The sequence below is a fragment of the Panthera leo genome, chromosome A2, assembly GCF_018350215.1.
Source record: "Panthera leo isolate Ple1 chromosome A2, P.leo_Ple1_pat1.1, whole genome shotgun sequence".
Taxonomy (NCBI): Eukaryota; Metazoa; Chordata; class Mammalia; order Carnivora; family Felidae; genus Panthera; species Panthera leo.
In genome coordinates this window covers 105,789,078-105,814,358 of record NC_056680.1, presented here as the reverse complement: position 1 = coordinate 105,814,358, position 25,281 = coordinate 105,789,078, and the positions used below count along the sequence as shown (strand labels likewise).

Sequence of the window (25,281 nt, the reverse complement as noted above, 5' to 3'; positions counted from 1 at the left end):
TTTCTCCTTTTTACTTTATCAGAAGTAAAACAATATAAATGATTGCTTGATTTCTCATTCCCCTTACACTGAAACCATATACTATTATAAAACTTTTCGTGGATGATTTCAATGACTACATGGTGAGGTCCTAATGTCTTGTTTATAGGCCGTCAAGTGTTCACTGAATCGTAATTAAGGCCTAATTAATAATTATAATAACTATTTGAAAAATTACAATTTTTTAAAAATGCACTGTTGGCTAGGAGTTCAATATATTATAAATTATTCCAGACATACGGTAGCATTCATAATGAACTTAATCTACTTAGATTTAATTATCAAAGTTCATTTTGCCATTTTGATTAGGTGTATTGAATTCTGAAACTTAACTCAAATCTTCATCCATATTGGACACCCCTCTCCCTCCTACTATGACAGAATACACAGTTTTGGACTTGGTAATAAACAGGTGCCAGGGAATTACCTCACTTTGACTTTGTAACACCTATTAATGTAGAAATTTTCCTTTACAACATTGTATTCAAAAGTTGTCTCTTTCAGTTTTGAGGCATTGAACCTCAAAACATACAGTGCTTTAGAAATTATACCATGTTCTGTTAAATCTTTTATATAAGGTCCAGAAGATAAAAAGAAAATGATTTGCAGTCTTTCTAATCTTTCCCCTGTGAGAGTTGACTCTGTTTAAGAAAGGTTTACGTGGATAGACACACCTTCACCTCAGCCTTTTTGTGACTCCTAGTATATGTGTGTTTGGTCTCCCGGATCTTATTATATTAAATTATTGGTTAAAAGGGGGAAACTCCTGCCTTTATTATGTATTTCACTAAAAGAGTTTTTTAAAGAAGTGTTGCTTACTAGCAATTACAATGGCAGGATTATTGAGCTATTTAAGTCATGAATCCTATTTTCTTTTTATATTGACTCCCCTCCCTAAATTAAATTGAGATTTAATACCAACTTCATGACAAACAGTTCCATTTAATGGAACCTAAAGGTTTTCAAATCTTTTGTTTATGTCTCTGACTTGTTTTTTAGAACTCTTTCAAGATCTAAGTCAATTACAGGAAACATGGCTTGCAGAAGGTAAGGCAAAAAATTGCTTTAAAAGGAGGGGAAAAGCAACTCTAGAAGGGGTAAAAAAAAAAAAAAAAAAAAGTCCTGAACTTGCTGTCTTAATGTTCAACCCAATTAATTGAGCTCTAAAAGAGCCACCTCATGTGTCATGCATACATTAGAGTCTCTGATGAGTTTGTCTTTGGGGAATCTGGGGCTGCACTACCCAGTGTCATCACAAATTACCAGGAGAAATTGCTTCCAGCTCCCAATCACATCTGCTTTTGGCAAGAACTAAAGCACCAAGACTTCAAGTTCTAAGCCTCTGTTCAGATTTTAATTGCAATTGATCAGGTTTATATTATTGTACCTCGAGAGACCTCCTAGAGCCAGAACCCGGCTTGCTGTTTCTTTTAGAGCAGTGCATATCATTATTTGGTGTTCTGGTGGAGGACTTTTCTGATGGCAGAAATTAGTTTCTCTGGGTTCATCAGGACGGGATGCTTCAAGATTTAAGTGCAAGTGTCTTCTTTCCACCTTGTTCACAGCACAGAACGTTAGGTGTGTATGCAATACTTAGGAAATCTATGGCTTTAAAAGAAATCTTTGGGGGATTTAAGGATTCAAAATAATGTTTTCTATTTGTTACTATTAGGTGATAGTTGCTGAGATGGGTTTTGCTTTTATGTCACTTTCGTTAGGATTTATTTAATATGGCAAGGTGACATCTAAAGGCAGTACTTTTGTTTTTAATTACTTTTTAGTAAAATATTGTGCTGCAATCTATTTTATTTTTTATTGGGTACAACTTTATTTTACAGGAACAATGAGATACTGCTTCAGTACAGTTTAATACAACTTGGGAAATGCCTAATGTTGAGGGATTTTTGTTAGTGTCCATAATTTGAAATTTTTCTTTTGGATTTGTCATGATAAATGTGGAATATTAATTTTATCCTATGATGTGTTTTATGGGAAACACAAAGAGAAAATTATACATTTTTAAGCCCTGAGTCTAATTTGTATTTCTGTCTGTCTGTTATATGGATATGCAGTTTCCGGAACAGATTTCTAAGATTGTTAAAAGACGAGAGAGAGAGGGTCTCTTTAAATGGAACCCAAGTGTTGCTCTTGCTACTTTGAGGCTGACTGCAGGGTTTTATCGGGGGTCTTGCTTGCAGTTCATCAAGTTGCTGTTAGCATGTAAAATAAGTTTCTTTGTTTTGCTGATATTCTTGTTCTCTAAAAAGCTTTTGCAATCTTTATAAATCTTTTAAGTTAAATAGCTTTCCTAGTAGCCCTTTGAAAGGGTGATTTAATTTGCATGTTCATAAAAGGTGAGTATTGATGAAAGCTTTAGTTACATTTAAAGGTCATTTTGCTCGTCTCTGTAAATGAAACTTATTGCAATAGATTACTTAGTATTGCGACATATACTATACCTTAAAACTTAACTTTTTTTCAGAAAAATTTGCACAGAGGTCCTTGTGTTAACTTTGATATGTTAGTTTTGCAAAGTTGAAGGTTGTGAGGACATTATGTTTAGGAGGGCATTTGTTTGCTTATCTAAAATAACTGGAAATATCTATTTTAATTGTTCTTGAAGATTTTTGGTTCTTAGATGTTTAAGTCTCATTGATTCCAAGGCAGTGCTCTTGCTGGCAGATTTTGAATGTGCATAGCAACTCTGTTTCTGGAATTTTAAAATGTGGATTCTGTGACAGACTCTTGCCATTTTATAATCAGTTTTACTCCAGTCTCTTACTTTTGTTTTGTTTATTTGTCGCTCGGGTAAGTGATTTCAATAACTTATCCAAGTTAATCTGTTTTAAAACTCTGCACTACATATATTCTTACCCATGATTATTAACGTACCTATAAATCAGATCTGAAAGATTTAACTTTATGTAAAACAAACCTGGAAAATGACTGATGTATTTGGAGGAACATGGACTTTTACAGAGAAGGTAATTCATAAGCTTAAATAAGTTCAGGAATTAATCCTCAGGGTGTTTTATCGAATACCCAGGTGGGTGACTGTTTATAAACTATGGATAAGGCTGCAGTTTAGAATAATGTAAACAGTTTTCAAAATAGTTTACGTTAATTTATTCTATCATGATATAAACGTAATGCTGTTAATATGATTTTTTAAATCTTAATAATGGAGAGTTCTTTTTTTACTATTTGTTAATAGACTGCACATTTATTTGTATTTTTAGCAACTCTATATAATAATATTATTTGCTTTAGCATTTTAACTTGACTTATCCCACGTGTTGAACTCAGAACAGATCTTAAAATTACAGTAGATTATTTGTAGCTAGGTTTGCCTATTTATGTCCTTCTGGACGTCCACAAATTAAAACATTACCAGATTGGCAGACTATGAACTGTTTCTATATTTCTTTTCATAATGCTTGGTAGCCAAGAAAGTGACCATGGAATTTTAAGGCTTCTTGACCCTTTTAAAAAAAAGATCATGGGCGATTAACCAAGTTTCTCTCAAGAGTTAGAGTCCCACTGGGAAGTTAAACAGGTCTAAAAATCATATTAGATATGAGTCAAGTTGTGTCCAATGAAAGTTATGTTTTTAAAAAGTTATCAAAGCCCCTAAATACTTGGGAAATGATATATCCTAGAGTGTTTAATTTGTTTTTTCCTGTAAGAATTTTTATAAATTAGATTCAAAGTGCAACATAGGGATTAGTCATAGGTAAAATATTATGAATTATGAAATGTGTTTTACATCTAAGGACAAATTGGGGTAGATAAGGCGGGACTATTTGAGGGTGAAGGTTGGAGCCAGTATTCTCAATTTGCTAATATCCTCTAATTTAGGGGGAAGAATGGAAGTGTATTTAAAATTTTTAAGCAGGATCAAAAATATGTTTGTGAAGAATGTAACTTTGTATCAGTATCGCTTTTTAAGCATTAACCCTGCAATTTAAATGCTGTTAACATATATACCACAATTTAATGTATTCACATCTCATTCTGAAGAAAATTGAAAAGATAACATTTTCAGTGACCACAGTAGCACTTAAAAAAATAATATGTGTCTTTTTAAAACTTTGCCAAAACCGGTTTATAATTTTACTATGTACAATTTTTTATTGATTCTTTTTCTTTTGAATTAGATTGCTACTGACAGAAAGGCAATTTCAATTATTTGATCTCATGAAATAATGAGTTCATATATCAACCCTATCAACATCATGGTAACGTCTTATTCTTAACATCCTGTTTTAAGTGATGCTGTAGCGAATGGTGTCCTAGAAATTGGTAGTTAAAATGGACCCTTTTGTGTGTTAGGAAGATAACTAGAAGGATATAAAGTTGAGTTTAAAAAGGATTGCATTCTTCCAAAGTTGCTTATTAGAGCTTACCTACTAACATAACTTAAAGAGAAACCGTAAATTTCCTATGTATCTAATGTGAATACATAGCACATTTTGAACATTGTTTTTGGTGTGGATCTAGATGTTCTTGAGGTTCCATTTCATCAGTAATATTAAGGACAAATGTCAACGGTGATTTGCTGCCACAGGGTAGAATGTTTCTCAGTGGTGTTATAGTTAAGTTTCCTGCTGCCACCACACTTAAATCTAAGTTTTCTCTTCAAGAACAGCCTTTCTACACCAAAAGTTATTGCTTCCTGCAGATAGGGCTTCTTTTTTTTTTTTTTCCCTTTTGTGTTGTGTGACCTTCAAATAATAGGTTGAGCTAACAGTAGAGATGTCTGCCTTTACTTCAGTGGCTGATACTAAATTTACATTCAAAATAATTTCTAATGAAGTCCCTTTAAATAATAGGTGCTGTTGTTACTCGCCTTACATAATGCCACCCACAATGCTCCCTGGTCCTAATGTACTCATTTTAATTTTTCAAAAATTGTAACTGTTTCTTGTTAAAATGGAACATAAATTGGATATGTGTCCATTAATGTATTGTTTTTTCTTTTAAATGTGATCCGGTAAAAACTAAAGATTTTAAAAACTACATTGTGTTGTGTGGTTTACGTAAAACAGGAAATGAGAATAAAGCATCAAATTACCGAAGTCCATCCTATTTTTTAGTTTTGAGCAAGAATCATTTCATGTGTAGGGGGGAGGGGCGTGACCCCTCTTTTTGTTGTATCAGGAAATACTCTAAACTATGAGAGCAAGACTTCTCATTTGGACTTGATTAAAAGATAGCAGGTAAAGTAAATGTATTATATTTCTAAATATTTATTGGAATTCTATAAATGCCTTTTTATCTAGAGTCTACTTGCAAACCACCCCCCTCACCAAAACAAAAAGCCAAAAAAAAAAAACAAAAAAAAACCAAAAAAACAAAACAACACAAAAACACCAAAACACCAAACTTTGTTTAAATAGATCTTGGATTTGGTATAGTTTAGATACAGTTTTTCCGGAAGGTCCTAAGGAGTGTTAATGAAATACTGCTTTTCTGGTTCAGTTACAAGAAATGTGTCATGTTTTGGATTTCATAATATAACTTTATTCCCTTTGACCTGTGTACAAGCTTGTAATTAAAATGATAATAATAATGTCAGACCTCCGTAGTATTAGAACAGCTCTTAAGCCACACTTAAGTTTTCAAGTCACTGTAGGTTAGTTTAATGTTAGGAATTGAAGCTTATTTGAGGCTAAAGACAACTAAAACGTACTGTTTTCTTTTTTTTTAGAGCATCAAGTATTAAAGATGTCTCTGTCATGCAGAAAAGCTTTCTCTCTCTCTTTTTTGTCCTTTAAATATGTTTATACTGCTGTATTAATTAATGCTTATACATTGGTACAATCATTTTAATTTTAAAAGCGGATGTGGTATAAAACCAGGCTTAGTGGCTTCATGATTATTTTGTTCCGTGGCCCGAAGCTTCATTTTAGGATTACACAGAATGCCACTGTGCAAAGGTTGATTTTCTTGTTGTTTTACTTTTATTTAAAACAAAATTTAAGTTTATTCAGAGCAACTCGTTTCTAATTCTTTGGTTCAAAGTGAAAGGCTACAAAGTTCAGCAATAATCTAGTCTAATCTCAGGATAAAGAAAATCTGAATAATAGGCAAGAAAAGCAAGGTATTTCTCCAATGAATTTTTTCCATCCTTGCTTCCTCCATCCTTCTCTCCATTCTCTTAGTTCCTTCCTTCCTTCCTTTCTTTCTTCCTTTTCTTCTTCCTTCCTAGTTTTAGACATTTAGGTTTTTGTGACAAGTTACCCAATAAAGCAGGACACAATAAATCAGTCAGTCTATCTATCGATCATCTATCTGTCTATAGATATCTAGATAGATAGATTTAATTTTGTAAACTTGTCATGTATTTAAATGTATACCTTAATGAACCCGAGCTGTATTTGAGATAGAGCGATAAAATCGGTGTGTTTATTGCAAGTTCAAGTTGACTTGCTTTAGCTCTCTGGAAGGGTGTGACATGAAAAGATTGCGGTTGGGCCACATGGCTCATGCTGGACTGTGTTTTTGTGAATGGAGGCAGAACTCCAGTTCTGCCTGCTTGTCTGGAGGAATTGCTGAGGAGATCAGCTGTCTCATTCACAGGCAGAAAGAATGACTCATACATCTTCCGCCTTGTTTGGCTCCAGGTCATTGTTACAGTGGATAGAACTGGTTTTAATTAAATATTAACCCCTTTTATACTTGCCATTTGTTCCATTTTTAATTTTCCCACTTTTTTTTTTTTTTTTTTTTTTTTCATAGCTTTACAAGAAAACTTCACGGACACCTAGTTTGTAAGAAACAGGTTGCCTGCAGCCAACCTTGGAAAATATTTAAACTCTCACCTTTTCTTAAGTAATTATTATTTCATCTGAAAGCTCAACATAAGCATAAAAATAAAGGAACTCTATTTACAAACTGCCACCATGCCCGGAAGTGTTAGTTAAGAAAGTATGTTGAAACTAGAAATGAGGGTTTGTGATGCTGTGACATCTGAATCATGATTAATATTTTTGAGTTTGTTTTTCATAGTCTGTATTGCTAGGCAGTAAAGAGAGAGAGAGAGAGAGAGAGAGAGAGAGAGAGAGAAACAACAACTTTGGATAATAATCTAGGTAAAGCAAATAGCTGAGAGTGCAGATACTACCCTTTTAAAGCTGAAGTCCTGAGACTTGATGGCAACTTGTCTATTAATGTGCAATGAACTGATAGAGCCACTCCAGCTATTACCAATAAAATCCACGTGCTTAATCTTCTTGAAAGCCTTTTATTGGTCTTTTGGTATATACTTTTCCCCCTTGTCCTTTCTTACTCTTCCCCTTCCTCTTTAATTACATAGTGTGGGGAAACATTTTCATTCCCCAAAGGTGATTATTCCAAGCATAGTTTATAATAGATAGCAGTGAAAATAGTATTTTTTAAAGGTTGGCCTCTATTGTTAATTTTCCACTTTGGAGTTGGTATGGCTTGCCACAAATTTTCAGGCAGCTGTAGTTTGCTACTTCACAGAATTCCCGTGAATTGAGGAAAAAAGGAAACGCATGATACGAGTGTGGCAATACTTTGTCATATTTTCCTTGCCCAGATCCAACGTGTGTTTTTCGTTAACTGCTTTCCTTTTACTCTAACTTGAAATTAGAAGTATACTTAAGCCTTTGTCTATTTAAGTAGCATGCTGCTTCATTTGGTCTATTCAGTTCCTTAAGATTAGCTTCTGTGAAAATGTGAGTCATATGTTTTTTGTTAAAATTCTGTAATATGTTCAGGCATAAGTGTGAAGTATTTATTCAGTATGTTAAAGAGTTAGAACAGAAATAGCAGCTCTTACAGCAATTCGTATTCTTATTCTTTTTACAAATTGTTACGCACCTATTTTCTATGTATCTGGAAGTATAACTTCCAGCTTGTTCTAAAATTTTGCTTTTTTTTCTCCCCAACATATTCCAGCACGTACCACGTATCCATTAGTGATTTTTATGTCTCTCTTGCAGTGATACGTATCACAGAGTTGCAATTTTGTCTTATGATAGTAAGGAAAAAATAATGTCTGGCCTTTAGGACACTCATACCAGCATATTCAGTTACAAATATATTTTTGTTACTCACCAGCTATTTTTAACTATTCCTGTAAAGGGATATTACATTTTTATTAGATTCTTGTAAATGTTGGCTTTTAAAAAGCATAGTAATTGCTGTGGCTGATAATTTTGCATCTCAATAGTTATGTCTGTTTAGCTGTTAATTTCGAAGGCAAACCAAAACATGTGGATTTGATGGAAAAATGTGTAGGATTTGGTTCTGTCTACGTGCTGTTATTTATTAAGCAGATATTGAAAACGTTTTTTTTTTTTTTTTTTGGTGTGAAAACTCTACTTGTACAACTCTGTGAGTAAAATGAAGCTTACTGTAATGTGAAAAAATGTTTATAGTTAGAGAATACTAATGTACAAATTGTAGCAGTTTTTTAAATCCCTTTCCAATATAATTCCCGAGAGCTGAAGATGTGTAACGTGCATTGTAATGACGGGAGGAGTTGTGTGTGTGTGAATTGAAAGAAGTGGGTGAGAGGTGAAAGTTTGGAAAAAATAAGTCACATTTAGAATTCCATGTAGTTGTCACAGAAAACCTGTATTAACACTTCTACACCGAGGAATAAAATACAGTTCAAATAGGTTAAATAATGTATGTAGTTTACACTGATAGGAAGTCATAAAACTATGATTTGAAGTTCGCATGACCTTCGTTATCCATGGTAGCAGACATTAGGGGAATATGAAGGGGGCAAAAGAAATCTCTTCTTTTATTATAGGTTGATCAGCTAATAGCTTGGAAAAAAGTTCTTAACATTTTTGGTGACAGAGGATGGAATTTGTCTTTAATAAGCTGATATACTGGTTCACAGAGAATGTTAGGAAAGAATTTAATGTCACATTGTATATATTTTAATACTTGGCAAGATTTTCATTGGTTCTCCTTTTGAAAACATGATATAAATTTTATTCAGCCGGATATTTCCCGTTTAAAAAATGTGATTAAATAAGCCAACACAAAAGAATGCTTAATCCTATTTATGTTGTATTTCTTTTTTATACAAAAATTTTAATACAGAATTCCTTTTTATAGGGAATTTTTCTTAAATCATTCAACTACCAATCCAAAACCTTTTCAGCAAAGAGTGATTCTGTTCATAAACTTTCCCCATTCAGAGTAGGCTGTTTTTAAAAAAATTAATTGACATTTATTTTAATATGACTTGACTGGATAAAACGTTTCAGTATTAGATAATACTAGTAAAGTAATACTAGTAATCACATCATAGCTAAAGTTAAATAGAACAACTCCTATTTTTACCAAATTAAAAGTAACTAACTCCTGTTTTATGCAGTTTGTGTGTATGTGAGTATGTATATCTGTGTGTGTACCCAAAAACTTGTTTTAGCAATATCTTGTTAATTTGGAATAGGTTATTTTGATGTCTGAATCAACCGTGATGAAAATATTTTAGAAGTGAAAAACTGTCCTTGTGTTTTGATGGCTGCTGAATGCATTAAGTCCTTGCTATTCAGTATTTTTTTCCTTTACTAAAAATAGGGAAGGTATTTGACGTGAGGGTTGGTGAACTAGTGATATTCTTTTCATTAGTGTTGTATGGTTGCCAGGAAAATACTTGGTATGAAAAGATTGACTTTATTTTTATTATTTATACTGTATTATGACACAATCACTAAAATACAATATTGTCTTATATACGACCAAAATCAAAGACAATGCTTTCATTAAAAAAAAAAAAAAAAGTCTGTAGCCTATTTTGGCCAAATTTAGGCCAAACATTTTTAATTATGGCAGTCTAATTTGCAATAGGCCGAACATACCAGAAGCAGGCATTTCTGAAAAAGCAGAGGGATGTGTGTAGCTGCACGTCGTTTGAAAGAAATTGTGTAGTTAATTTAGATGGGCTGCTGAAGCACTGGCTGAGTGAGTTGAAATACTTCTTACTTCATTCTTGCAAAGAAGCACTGCAGCTAATAGAAATCCTGTAGCTTCTTCTATTTTGTATGTCTCTTTTATTTCCATCTGGCAGGTGATAGTCAGAGGGACCACAACTGCCCCAATTACATTTCTGACATAAAATGTTTTCTAGTTGACATCAATGGTTGCTTCTATTTTCCCTCCCAAGTATGGCCGTCAATACCGGTTGAAATAGGAGCTCATTGGCAAATAATCACAGGTTTGATCGGAGCTGAAAAAGATCTTACTTGAAAGATCTTACTTGACATTCCTTGTGCCTTGGCAGTTTCTCTCTTAATTTTTTTTTAATTTCTTTTTTTCTTCAGCTCAGGTACCTGACAATGATGAGCAGTTTGTGCCAGACTATCAGACTGAAAGTTGTAAGTATAGTATGACTCATCTCTTGAATTTTTCTGTCTTTCTTGTTTCCTTCTTTCATTCTTTCTCTCTGGTTGGTTTCTACTTCCAGTGTCTGTTCTTGCATTATGTTGGTACCTTTCTAGCTTACAGTCATGAGATGATTATATTTGTCAAGTTGTGACATCAGCAGGGTCCCTATATGATCTGAGTAGAGCTCCAAAGAGTAGCCAAGGAAAACTGTTTTGATTAAAAGATGGTCCTATTCTCTGTATTTGGTTAATATACTCGGAGAAGAAATAGGGTGCGATCCATGAACGTGCAAGTGTTTACTTACAATTTTTTTTGTTATGTTCACGAGAAAAAGACTAAATGCTGATGGGAGAAAGTCAGTAGTTAACATCCATGTGAGATTATTTATTGAATAACTTATACAAATGCATTGGCTCGTATTATTTTACATTCATGAACTTGCACTTGTTTTGATTTAGTTTTTACCTTCGTTTTCTGCTTCCTAGTTACACTAAGACGCATGGACGGAGCCCTTGGCTTCTCTTAAGATCCCTTCCAGTATTTCTTTCCCTGAGCCTTGCTCTAGGGCCTGTCAGAGAATGCGTGAGTTGTGATTCACAGGATGCTCGCCTCCCAGGAATCCCCGAGTGAGCATTATGCTTGTACAAACATGGCTGCCTCGGGGGTTCCTTCTCTATTTATGCTTTGCCATTCTACCAACTAACTACAGCTGTTGACCTGAGGTGTAAATAGTAAAGAAAGGGGTATAAATGCCATCTTGATTATGAAACTGACCTGATACGTTTTCACTCATTAGTACCACTTAAAGCTCTAACTTGTTTCATTTTTTCCAGACCACTGACAGTTTCACAGGGGGCAGTATCAATAGCTACCAGAAATGCTTTCCACCTTACAATTTAGCAAACCCATATTCTCACACCTAATATCACACATCTCCTACAGATACCTCTGTGACTTTGAGAAACAGATGTCTTGTAAGCCATGTTTTCCCCTTTTATGTTTGGTGTTTTCAATTTCCCAGGTGTCAGGAGTTGTGAGAGGTTATATCCATATCCTCTCCTGTGTTTTAGTTGAGCTCTATTACAGTTTTCTTTGCTTAATTGTGGTAAAATATACATAACAGAAAATTTACCATTTTAGCCATTTTATAAGTGGGCAGTTCAGTGTCACTCACGTTGTTATGCAAACATCGACACTGGCCACCTCCAGAACTTTCTCATCATCTCATACTGAAACTCTGTGCTTACTAAAAACTAACTCCCCACTGCCCCCAGCCCTTGGTAACTGGTCTTCTATCAGCTTAAGTTTTGATCTGAGAAGATAATTTTGTGTGCTGTTTAATGTCTGCATATAGTTATTAGAATACGATTTCAAGAAGCCTATTCAACAATGATATGGAACTAATTAGAGATTCTTAGAAATTCCCAGAAAGATGACATCTAAGGATGCTGGCTAGGCAAGGCCTGCCTTTCTTCTTTACAGTGTGGGAAGGGAATGGTCACACTTCTAGCATTGCTCTTTCTGGACATTTGAGTGTTTTCTAAAAGTTAAACCTGTCATCTGAGTGGGAGAAGTATTCTCCTTGAGTCATTTTACATCTGAAGAAATTGGTAATGCTTCCAATACTATACCAAATGCAAGGGTAAAATCACTACCAAAAAATACAAATGCGTTCCTTTTCTTTTTTTGATGTCTTTTCAGTTTTTCAAATTCTTGACTCTTTTGTGTCCTTGAACTCTTTCTTCTCTTGGTCCACAGTGGGGTGATTTTTTTCCTTTCCCTTTTTACTGCTTTGATAACTCCTCTTCACTCCACTCATCTTCCTGCCCTTCTGTTTCCCTAGGGTTCTGTCTGCAAGCCTTTGCTCTTATTTAACATGTGTCATCCCTGCAAAGTCCCGTAGAACTATCTGTGATGATGGAAGTAATCTGTATCTGAAGCATTTGGCATTATAGCCACTAAACACATTGCTCACTGAGCACATGAAGTATGGTTAATGAGACTGAAGATGGGAATTTTTTTGTTTAATTTTTATGACCTTACATATGAATAGACGTGGCTCTTGGCTGCGGTAGTGGTCAGCCCAGTTTTGTGTAGTGATGTCTCCCACATCATTATCTCTAGCGTGTGTGTCCCCTCTGCCCCTGTCTACTGGGCATCTTCACTGCTCCACCAACTCATCCTTGATGCTTGTGCCAAGTCAGAAAAATGCAACACATCCGGACTCAACCCTCCGCTCTTAGCTTGGCATTGACGTAAAACACTGTTACCCGTGGTGTTCCACAGACAGTTCCTGCTCAGCCAGGCCAGTGTGGAAATTATTGTTATAATTTTTCCTGATCAGCCTCTGTCGTCTGCTTCCCTTGCCTTTCCCAGTTGATGACATCACCATCCAAGCGGGAAATCTTTATCTTCAGTCCCTCCCAGTTCTTTACTGTACACTTTCAGTTGCTTGCCTTACCAAGTTGTTGATTCTGCCTTTCAAAAATCTCTTCATTTTGTGGTCTCTGCTTATCTCTGTTTCATGCTCTGGGTTCACATCCACATTCTGTCTTGACTGGTCTAGTGCATAAGCCTTTTGATTGGTGTTCTTGCCTTCAGTTTTCCCTCCTCCCAATGCATTCTCTGCAGTGGCATTAATACATAGCTGTCTGACCTTGTTAATTTTCTCCTTAAACTCCCTTCGGAGCAAAGTCTTCCAGAACATTATTCTACAATCTGGACCTCGACTTGCTGTGTCAGTTTTAACTTTTGCCAGCCCAGCACCTGGTTCCTCCATATCTGCTGAGCTTGAGCCCTTTTAATTTTTCAGGTCTCGGAACAGATGAAGCTGTTTTAGGTCTTTCTGCCTTTGTACATGTGGCTCATTTGGCTTTTTTAAACTTGTGCTTTTGCTCTGTGGTGGTGGCAGACCTCCTACTCCAGACTCCCCTTAGGCTTCACCGTGTTGAAGTCTTTCCTGACTTTGTCTTGCCGTCCATACCCTGCAGAGTGAGACTCTACAGCACCTTGTAACATTTTAGATACATGTCTTTCTTCAGTAAGACTAAACTGTTGCAGGATTAGGAGCATATCTGTTTAGCAAATACAGCAGCACAGAAGATAAAGTGGTTACCCTAAACGTGATCTGCTTCTTAGGACTTTTTTCCTCCTAAGTCCTTTCAAAGTCTTAATTCCCTTCTTAAGGTAGAAATACATGATCACGCCTTAAAACAATAGATGTAGTCTCATTTTGGAAAAAACATGCTAAAACCATGATTGTTTAGCCAAACATTTTCACAATGGTAAAGTTTTATTTGTCCTCAGTAGTGAATATTTACAGTTTAACAAGTGCGGTTCTGGGACTTGTGAATAAAACACCTAATTATGAAGGAGACCTCTAAACAAAGGTGAAAATAAATCTGAAATAGTCTAATGAAAAGGAAATGGAGATGTGCTTTATTTCACATTTTCATTGACATAAAAAACTATTGTTCACAAGATGGTGAACAGCTAATTTCGATGTTCATTCATTGAGAACAGAACAAAGGAAAATTATTTAAAAAGAGAAATAGGGTATATGAATTAAATTCTAAGGATTTCTGGAGGCAGGAGATTATCAAATATTGGAACTGAAAGGTTAGATTGTCTGCTAAATGCCCTATACAAATGTTTGATTCTTCTCTGGGAATGCCTAGTGGAGTAGAGGCATCCTATCTCTAGGAATAGAAAGAAACCCCACCCCCTCTGGGTGGCCCATCTACAAATTCTATGGGGCCCTTTTTTCAAATGTAAATAACCAGATTTCCTTACCTACCTCAACCACATAAAATGCTTCTCTTTTTATTGCTTTAGCCCTTTGATAAATGTAGGTTAGGAGAATGAACAGCTAAAGTCTGCTCAACACTGGATTACAGAGCATACATTTGTCTGTAATATGTAAATCTATGTAGAAAAGTAGAGAACAGAGCATTCAAACATGGTGAAAAATGAGATTAAACCATAATACTTGGGTTTTCCCTAAAAATATTCCCATTCTTTATTTTTACTTCTAAAACATGTCAATTGGAAATCCAGAATAGAAAGATCTATAGCTTGCTGCTGATCGTTTCGAAGGGTGCTGACTTTTGGAACACCTATGTAGACATCAAAAGCAAATGAAAAAAACAAAAACAAAAACAAAACAACTCCCTACAAGTCCATCCTGGGAAGTGAATGGAGGCTAAAAGAAAAGCTTACTTGGCTATCACAAATTGTTTATGACTTAGAAACAAATCTTTTCAGAACTCAGACACTCTGCTGAATAAAGCAGAATTACTTTAAGATATGCTTTAGTCCAGAGGAAGTAGAATTCTGTCTTTTCAGAAAAGAGAACTTAAAGAATATTTAGAACGTAGATTGGCCTTATCCTTCCAAATTAGATGCACATCTATATATAAACTGAATTTTTGTAGATTATGTGCTTTAAATTTATACATTAATAATCTTATATTTTAAACTACATACTTTACATTTTAGTTGTACCACTCATCTTTTGAAATCTATTGCATATCATTTTTTTCACTGCAATAATATAAGTTTTCTAACTAGTTTGCTTCCATTTGGTTATATTAGTTCCTTTCATTGTTTTCTCTAAGTGATTCACATGATAGATGGTGTTCTCATTTACATTTTACCTCTTCCCAGAACATTCCCAGGGGTATAACCAGGGTTATGCAAAAATTCCCAGCGGGATAGATCTTTGTAACTGTACTCCTTTCTCTTACACTCAAGAAAGAATAGTGGAATGGAATTCAGTTAGAATAGTGTCATTAAAGGAATAATAATAACCTTGACTCTGCTATGTTTGTGCATCACAAAGCAAATATTAAAAGCTTGCAAGTTTGTATACTTCAATTGAAATTTGTAATATGGCACTGGTGGCCCAACTGAAAAGAATCAGGACAAACCAGTGTGTGGGGTCTCAGCTGTTTAAAGCCTCTATTACGTGGGTGATACCTTGTTCAAATAAATAAAAATCATAGCTATACTTCATTTTCTTACGAATTAAAAAATTAAAAAAAACACATAGTACTTTGGTCCTTTTTGCAGTTACATGGGGCCGGGGGAGGGAGGACCTTAACAGATTACTATTGCAAATCTTCTTTTTAAGAAACTGAAGCCAGAGAAGTGTATGCAGACCCTGACTGAATAATTTCTTTTAAATTAACACGTCCTTATCCTGGATAGGGAAGTTCCATGCATGTGTCATTTTTGTTTATTTTTTCTGCTTTTCTACTAAGCTATCTTTTTGCACTGTGTTCCTTTCTACACATAGAGTGAGTACTTTATACAAGTTTGCTTTTTTTTTTTTTAAGTTTGCTTTTTATTACTAATTTTGAAACCTTTCTTGCCTGTTTCACTTTTTGGATATGACTGGCCAGGAAGACACTGTCTTTCATTCCTACAGTTTCTTTACCAGAAGGTGAGCATATATTCGGAGAGGAATTCCATTTCTGGGATTTGGGAACATGAATTTGTTACTGTGTTTTGTTTTCTTTAAAAAAAATTGAGGCATTTTTAAACATGCCACTATAGTCAGACTCAAACCATCCATTTCAAGGATGAGTAGCCTCCTGCCTTCCTCATCTTAGGTAGTATTGCTTGAGCTCTAAGCTGTGGCTAGCACTTGAAGATTCTGTTTCCTTTGTGTATTGTTTTTGTTGTTTCAGGTGTATTGGGCTTTTTTCTTTTTCTTTTTTGTCTTTTTGAATATTTTATCAAAGCAGTATGTTCATAGAGTAGGGAAAAAAACCACAAATAAGATCGTTCCCCATTTTCCTTAGGCAACCTTTTTCTTTTCTCTTTTTTCTTTCTTTCTTTCTTTCTTTCTTTCTTTCTTTCTTTCTTTCTTTCTTTCTTTCTTTCTAATGCCTTTTCATTTATGCCACATGTTAAATAATATCCTTACACTGCAACTTCTTAATTTATCAGGTTTAGATTTTATCTTGCACCCCATTTGAGAAGATAAGCATTTGAAATGTGTTTTACTTAATATATTGAAAGTACTCAGATATGTAATTCTACAGAAGTCCAGTAATCTTATTCACACTTGGAAATGAACAAGCATAGTTTGGAAAGCTTGTTCAAATGCAGCTTCATGTTCCCTGTCTTATGAGAGCTTGACTTTCAGGTGTGGAATTGGGTCCCCTAATTTCTAACGAGCTGTTAGAGGATTCTGATGTAGGCTTTCCACACAACACAGGGTCAGACATTTCGCTTAGTTGTCATTTACTTACTTGTGCAACAATGGCAGCGGTATCAGTCTTTTGCAATTAAGTTTAGGATGGGCTCTACTATTCATAAACATATACAATTCATGATGTGATACATGTAGTTTCTGGAAATTTTTATGTACACTGTCATACACTGTCATTTTCTTATTTAAATACATCAGGAAATTAAAAATGAAGTCTGTAGAAAAATGATATTGTTAAAATAGCTCCTTAGTTTTTTTGTCTTTGCTAGAATTATTTGTATTTTCCAGTTCCGAAGATGACTTTCTACTTCTTTTCTCTTACATTTACCTTGAGACAGTCATTGCTCACTGTAGATCCTGGTCATAGTAGAATCAGTACTAGTTTGTAAGGGATCTTCCCCTCTAGTTTATAAGGGATCAACCCCTTATAAGGGTTGGTTCCCATCAGAGAACCAACAGGTGGTGGCCCCACCCGGTTCCAGGTGCATCCACTAGGGATTCTCCTCATCAGACCATCTACTCTTCCATTGGTTGTGCACATCTGCATTATGCTTATCACAGTTTAGCGTCTGGTGACGACCTTGTCAGCAAAACAAGCAGTTTGGTGCTAGATTATTTCACCAAGAACGTATTTTTCAAATGAAAACCCAAAGCCATTAGAAAAAAAGCTACATCTTATAAGAAATTTTGCCTTAGATAACCTAGAATCTATCAAGTTCAATAGAAGAAACAAACTCTAAATCATACACCTTGGACATGTCAGGTAACCTTTGTTTACCCTATTTTACTTATCTGTAAAATGACAAGGAAATAATCTCTCCAGCCTGGAACACATTATGATTACGGCACTTTTTCCACATTCAAGGAAAAAAGAAGTGTTAGTATCTAATATGGTGAATGCTTGCTGAATATAAAAAGGTAGACTTTAGAAAAACCACAATTAATGGAGAAATATGTGTAAATAGAGATTACTGTGACTATATACTTATAGCTAGAAATCTGTATCAGTTTTAATCAAGTCTGTTCTGATAAATTCTTTTCAAAATTTTTGGTTTTATCATCTCATTCTTCCTAAGGTAGATGGTTCAGAGTGAAAACCAAAAGACAAAGTAACACTCAACTCCCCACAAAACTGGAGTTTGTTGCTTTGTTATGGCTGAAAACTGAAATTATACATTTCACTTCCAAGTTTTTAGCTTTTTCTTTCCTATTTTATATGTCCTCTTATTTTGGCCTTTAGTTTAAACATTATCCTAGAAATTGACTTCAGTAATATGATCAAAGAAAGTATGCCAATAAATCCTTTCCATTTACTCTGCCTATAATTAGTAACAAATTATTTTAGGGCAAGTGATCTGTGCCATCTTTGGTTAAATTTTACTTAATATTAAATTAATATATCATTATGCAGTTACTGGGCTTATTAAGCTAAAAGCTTAAACAGTATTTGTTGGAAAGCTTACATAAAATATTATATTCTTTGTTCCAGTATTTTTAATATACATACGTATACTTATGTATAGTAATGAATAAAAAGGAGCAAAAAACAACATTTATTAGTATTTGCAAATAAGGTCAAAGCAGTCATGAAAATAAGTACATTTTTGGGTCGCCATTTCATAAAAAATGTAAATTTTATGGAGTCAGATATAAAGAAGAGATGATTTGAACTAAAGTAGTACATGTGGACCTTTATGTCATAACTGTGTGTTTAGTGTTTTTATGGGTTTTTATTTTTACCATTTTTTTCTACTCTCCCTCTTTTATAACATAAACATCTACTTAAGATGCACAGTATGTATTTGATTCTGTTATTGAATTTTCTCTTAATGATGGTTTGTACTGTGTAGCAGTAAGTAAAAATGGTTGATTTGATGTGGTTGACTTCCTTCTTTTTTGGTGCCAAAACCTGGGAACAAACCAGTGGTGGTTGTTTTTTAAAAATGTAACAAATTACACCCCCAACAAGCATTTCTTGCTCTTGACAGTAGGTGAGGATGATGTTAACTCAAGAACTCAGTTATTGACAGTATATCAGAAATGGCCAGATTGAAATCCGGTTTATATGATGCCTAATTAAACTTTCAGTTAGAAAAAGTACCTTTGTATAACTTTTGTGTAATGGTTTTATATGCATTCTGACTATTATTTAAATCTAAAGTTTAGCAAAGAAGTTCATTTTGCTGTACAGGCCATATTGTTAAACCTGTCAGAAGTTTGTTTCATAGTTAGCTCCTAGTTTTTGGCTTTACAGTTGTGTTAGGGGTGATTTTAGATCCCATAGAAGAGGCTTGAATTGTGATTGCTTCTTTATGTCTTACTATAGGGAAATCTTTTTTTTGTTTTTTCTGTTTGCAAAATTGGAATGATTGTATTCTTACAAATGTGAGCCATATCCATTACTTTGGTTTTTATGATTTGGAATATGAATAATAAATCTTAATAGCATAACAATTCTTATTTTACTTACGAGATTTTAGTTTAAATTATTTTCTGATGCAAATGTCCATAGTTGTGTATTTTTTTTTTAATTTTTTTTTTTTAACGTTTATTTATTTTTGAGGCAGAGAGAGACAGAGCATTAATGGGGGAGGGGCAGAGAGAGAGGGAGACACAGAATCAGAAGCAGGCTCCAGGCTCTGAGCCACCAGCCCAGAGCCCGATGCGGGGCTCGAACTCACAGGCCGTGAGATCATGACCTGAGCTGAAGTCGGACGCTTAACCGACTGAGCCACCCAGGCGCCCCAGTTGTGTATTTTTATTGAGGATGTTAAGTAGGTTTATAAGACTCTAAAAATTTATTCACTTAATGAACATCTTTTGAGTGTATTATGTGTCATATTCTGTCTAGGCACTGATAGTACAGTGGTGGACAAACAAGAAAAATACCTCTGCTCTCATGGAACTTGCATTCTAAACTGCATGCAACTGATAAATAAGGTTGTATTCGTCCCATGTCAAGGGATTGAAATTGTATAGGGGACAGTGTGAGTGAATAGTCATTGTGTATTTAGATGCTGATCTACAAAAAGTACTCTGCTCAAAGTTATGGCCATTAGATTTTCCAGTGGATTATTGTCAGTGTCTGTGTTTGTACCTCTTTTAGCCTATGCCTAAATTCCTGTGATAGTGACTAAGAAGATTATCTTATGTCTTTAAATGAGTCATGTACTCCACTGGCAATTATATATGCAGAATATTGACCTACCCTAATTAAAAAAAAATTTTTTTGATGTTTATTTTTGAAAGGGAGAGGGGGGTGAGGGGCAGAGAGAAAGGGAGACACAGAATCTGAAGGAGGCTCCAGGTTCCGAGCAGTCAGCACAGAGCCCGACGTGGGGCTTGAACTCACGAACCGTGTGATCATGAACTGATACGAAGTCGGATGCTTAACCGACTGAGCCACCCAGGTGCCCCAACCTACCCTAATTTTTGAGATCATACTCCTTCGTGAGTCATTTCATTCATGAATGCCATTTGTTCTTTGCTTATCTTAGTCATAATTAATGAATTCTGTGTGCTCATAAATGCTTTACATACATCTCAATTTTAATAATACTTAAGTTGGTTTATAGAGGATGGATCATGTCCTACACATCTTGGTATAATTCACATGTGGGTATTCAGTGAATTGAATGAATAGCTTCTTGGATATTTAGAATCTTAAAAAAATGCTTTAAACATATTTATGCACAGGTGGCTTAAGTCTTTCGAAATCTAATGTTAACTTATCTGCTTCTATTTTTCCACGTTTCATTTTTCTTAGAGGGATAATGGAAAGCCATTTGCCCTTAAGTGACATTATCAGTGATCAGTCCTGTTGTCAGATGAAAGCTCTCTAATAAATATTATTTGATGTTCAAATCTCACAATACAGTTTTCAGTTTCTCTACTTAACACAAACAACCTAGGGCATAAAATTTTCAAATACTTAAGGCATGAGGTGATTGAAATTATGTAGGTCAGATCTCCAGCTCGTACTTGCATTGTCTGGGGAGATCTTCACCCTTCCTGAGGGCCAGTACTTAGCCCACTTGTAAAAGTTTCACAACCGCTACTACTCTTTTTTTCTTTTCTTTTTTTTTTTTTTTTTTGGTATCTTTTTTTTTTTTTTTTTTTTTTTACCGTGAGCTGTACACCCAACATGGGGCTTGAAATCATGACCCTTAGATTAAGAGTTGCCTGTTCCACTGACTGAGGCAGCCAGGTACCCTTAGAGACAGAAATCGTTGACCTGTCCTTTGTACACCAGCTGTTACTACTCTTAAAAACAATCTTCCATCACTAACGAAGAGTGTTCTTCATACCGGACATTGATGTTACTGTTACTGATATTGATAAAATTCTTCTTATCAAGGTAGAGAGAGACCAAGAGAACCTTTCCATAGGGGTTTGTCCTAAGAAAGATGTTCTGTGAACTTAGTTGAGCTCATAGCTATGGGAAAGGAAGACGGGAGGGCTTACTACTTAGGAACTCTTCTGCTTCTCATCTAGGCTGTAGACTTTGCCTTTTCCTGCCTCGAGGATTTTCTCTTACTTATCCAGCCAGAGTATTAGCATTGGTACTAGTCAGAGTAGTAGGGCTCATGGAATCACCTAAGTAGTAGTAAATATTCATGACAATCTCAGAGCTGCTGCTCGGCGAGACATTATAGATTAATGATACCCATCCTCTTGTTGTAAAGATAAAAACCTGAAGTCCAGAAAGGTTATTTTGTTCTGTGATTTTAAACAAGAAAGATCATATACCTTTGCTTGTGTGTTGGGAAAATGGCAAATAAGAATTTTACCAACCTAGATTCTTCCACTTACTGGTGACCTTTTCTTTGTCAAAGACTCAACTTGTCACACTGGAGTAGGAACTATTTTTCTCAACCATTTTCTTGTTAAAGAAGGTAATTTAAGCTTTGCTACCCCATTAGTAGAAATTTAATTTTGTTGTAAGAAGGAATAAATTCAGTTTGATATATCTTTATGCCAAGTTTTTGTTTATCTACTCTATCAGTTTTAATGTGTTTGTACACAATCACGGTTTACTGTTCTTTGGGTTTTTCACATTAATTATGATCAAGACCTAGAAGCCAATACCCAGTTCTGGATAAATTCTGATCAGAAAGAAATCTATCCCCCTTTCTCCACCTTTCCCCCTGAACCTTTTAATACTGATATTTAAGGCCCAAACGTAAGGTTTTCTTAGGGTTTCTTTCAGCCACAGATTAGCCAGCAAAAGTTCTGTCACATACTGTTAAGGCCGCTGGACTCGGGTAAAAATGGCTCATTCCTATCAAGATATATGTGTAATACTGAAGTGTTCACTTCAGTAGTGTTAGCTTTTCCTTTGAAATGGCAGTCATGCTGTGAAGTGAACTTTTACTGCTGTTTGAGGTTGTTTTTCTCCATCCTCATGGACACAACAGCCTTATTATGTTGATTTGATTTCACTCTGGTTCTTGGCACTGGGGTAGATAGAATGTCAGGTGACACAGTTGCCTCAACTCACGGGTCTGCTGGGAAAGCCAAGTAACTGGATGTCATCGCTCTGTTTTTCTGGGTCTTTTGCCATACTGAGCCTCTCGACATTGTTTTCCACTAGGAAAATCAAGCCCTGTATTCCTTTCTGAAAGCTCTCCTTACATTCACTGTTTTATTGCAGATTAAAGGCCGGTACATTAGAAGGTTATCAGCTAATCAATACACTTCAGTCACCTCATCTTGTGATAAAGCTGTCCCATTGATCACAAAGGGAAAATTTAGGTCCTTGGCCTTTAAATGGCAATTTCTGAAGGTTTGGATAATGTGCTTATGGAATGTACAGACCTATCCGTTTATATATATTTAGAGGTAGTTATCTGAAGTACACATAAGGAGACCCACATATCCAAATGGCTCCTTCTGTGTTTTGTTTAAAATACTCCATTCTTACTTTTCTTAAATTGTTTTTTGTCAAATTCTAATCATCAGCAAATCTCCCGCCCCTACCCTCTTTCTCTCTAAATATATAAAAGCTTTTTTTTTTTTTTTTTTTGGTTAGGACTGGTTTTAAAATGCTTCCTAAACCCTTAATGCAAAATTACAATAATTGGAAGCATAGTAAAATACAAATGCTGTGATTATGAAATGAGAAAAAAATACTCTCATTTTGATATTAATTATATAGTTAAGTGGATAACAGTTTTAGCATCTAAAGATCTGGCATCTTTATTTTGGTAAAATGCAGCATGTTGTTTTGGTTAAGAACCAGAAAGCTTTTTTTTCCTCATAATGAAAAATAAGTTTAGACAACAAACATTCCAAGTGCCAGGTATTATGCACTCGGATATGCACTGTGGAATGAAAGATAAAAACAATAGTAGCAATAGCACCAATCTTTTTTATTTGCTTAGCAGTTTAGAGTTCATAGATCATTTTCACATCCGTCAACTAATTTGCTCTTCACAGTACCCTGGGACGGGAGCAGGGCAGACAAGGCTCATACAGGTTTAGTGCAATAACCAGAGTCCTACAAATAGTGAATGGCAGAACCAGGACTCACGTGACATTTGCTTTTGTGCACACGATAGCACACAGCAAACTGTGGCAACCACTCATTTATTGAAATGCTGTGACTCCACAAGTGAAAAAAAATCATGTAAATATTTTTGCCAAGTGCATGTGCACATATGTACAAGTCTATATGTTTGTATGATATAAATTCAGGAAAAATAAAACTGTTATAAAAATGTTTCTTATTTATAAGTGTCTTCTAATTTATAACGTAATGTACAAAATAACACATATATGGAAATTAAGGGTGGAGTAGACAGCCCTGTAAATTCCCTATTACTCTATGAAAATCTTCATCCTCATGCTTTGAATTGTAGAAATGTGGTTAAGTTCTGTGTATACATAAGCCTTTAGTTTCAGGAATCCTGAATGTTTGCTTAACAAAATAATGGTGCTCTCAAAAGAGAATTTTTAAATTGTGTTTGGGACACTGTTTACTATAAAGTATCATATAATTAGGTCAGAGACATTTGCTACTAATATGCTGAAGTCAGCTGAACATCACATTTGGCATTTTGTCTGATAGTGCATTACGTTTTAAATATCTGTTCATGCTCTTATATAGTATTAATGCTCAAAACACTAAAGTCATATAATATGAAGTGATGGCATTCTCTAGGCGGACTGAGAACAGTATACTGCATACGAGCAAGGTAATAGATCTTGGACCCCGGAGTTCAGATCTCTGCCATTTAATAGTATGTGACTTTGAATAAGCAACTTCACATCATTGTGCCTCAGTTCCTTCCACATAAAACAGGGATGATAACATTATCTTCCCCTAGAAAAACTTGCATACCACTCACAGCACACACGTGCACACAAACACACACACACACACACACACACACACAGATATGTATAACATTATGTGTGTTTATATGGAATATATTACACATGTATGTTTGGACATAAAAGGCAATGCTATAAGCTTTTATTCTATATATCTACAAATATATATGAAATAAACAAAGTGTACAATTCATGTAATATTTGTGATGAAATGCATTCATTTTGATCAATTTACTTTTTTGTGTTGTGTTGTTTTTTTTGTTTTTGCCATACTCAGAAATGATATCTATACCTACCAACTTATAGCCTGTCTCTATACACACTCTAAAATAATTGTAAGAACAGCTTGACCTTTTACCATTGATCACACTGCAGTTCAGTACCTATCCACAGTGACACTGTCAGAAGACACTCAGAAGTGTTTGTTCAAACCTTACTGTTGCTTTGACCATAAGGGATTTATAAGCAGAAAGTTGAGCTGAAAACATTTGGTACTTGTGATACTGGCCAGGTTATAAGATCAGTTAGCATCTTATGTTTAAGATTACGGGTTATGAATTCTGGTTGTTCAAGGACACTTTAATTTGTGGGTCTAGCAAAATTGCCTGCGTCTTCAATGTTTTTGTTGATTTTGAAGTTCACGTATTCATTGAAAATTAAAAAAGTGTTTATTTTTCAATTAAGATGCAACCTTTACAATGCAAAGCAATAATAATTATAGTGTTCACTCAGCTTGAAGAAAAAAATTTCACCAGTTAAATAGCAATAATCAAGATGAGAACTATATTAGAAGGGTGCTAATTTTATGATCATCTCTTATTTAAATGATAAAAATGAATCCATGGGACCCTTGCTGTAAAATACCACTTGTGAAGAAATGATATTTGACTTTAGAGATGGCCTTCTGGAAGCCCATATAAAAGTAATTGGCTGATTAAATTGTGAATGACCCAAGATCATCTTTATAAAATAGCTTCTACCCCAATGAATCAAGCATTAGGCCGTGGTTGTGCTTCTACCAGACTAGATGTGTTTGACCCAAAGCATTTCATGAGTATTAGTGTACTCATTCTTAATGGTAACAAATCCTTATATTTTTAGCTTCCATGGAAAAGCAAAAGCTACAGGAAGGCAAATTCAAATTTAAGAGTTTCACCAATTGGCCTCTGCATGCTAAATGTAAGAAAAATAGATTCTAGCTGTACCTGAAAGAAATACTGGAATTACTCACCTTAGAGGATTATTCAGCCCTGAAGTAGAGATCTTCAAGTTGCTCTAATCTCACAAGGTGACCTGTTGGCTCTGGAGGCCAG

General features: G+C 34.9%; 1 protein-coding gene across 6 annotated transcripts in view; it reads left to right on the top strand.

Moving 5' to 3' along the window:
* ETV1 (ETS variant transcription factor 1) overlaps positions 1-25,281 on the top strand; it is a 92,201-nt gene that overhangs the window by 2,108 nt on the left and 64,812 nt on the right. For 5 of the 6 annotated variants that reach the window (XM_042919188.1, XM_042919194.1, XM_042919183.1 and 2 more), the window contains 2 exons: positions 1,039-1,086; positions 10,353-10,406. In XM_042919188.1, the coding sequence (XP_042775122.1) occupies positions 1,039-1,086; positions 10,353-10,406 (102 nt within the window). Of the gene's footprint in view, positions 1-1,038; positions 1,087-2,315; positions 2,394-10,352; positions 10,407-25,281 lie in introns of those variants that run through there. The other variant, XM_042919201.1, reaches the window with a different exon arrangement.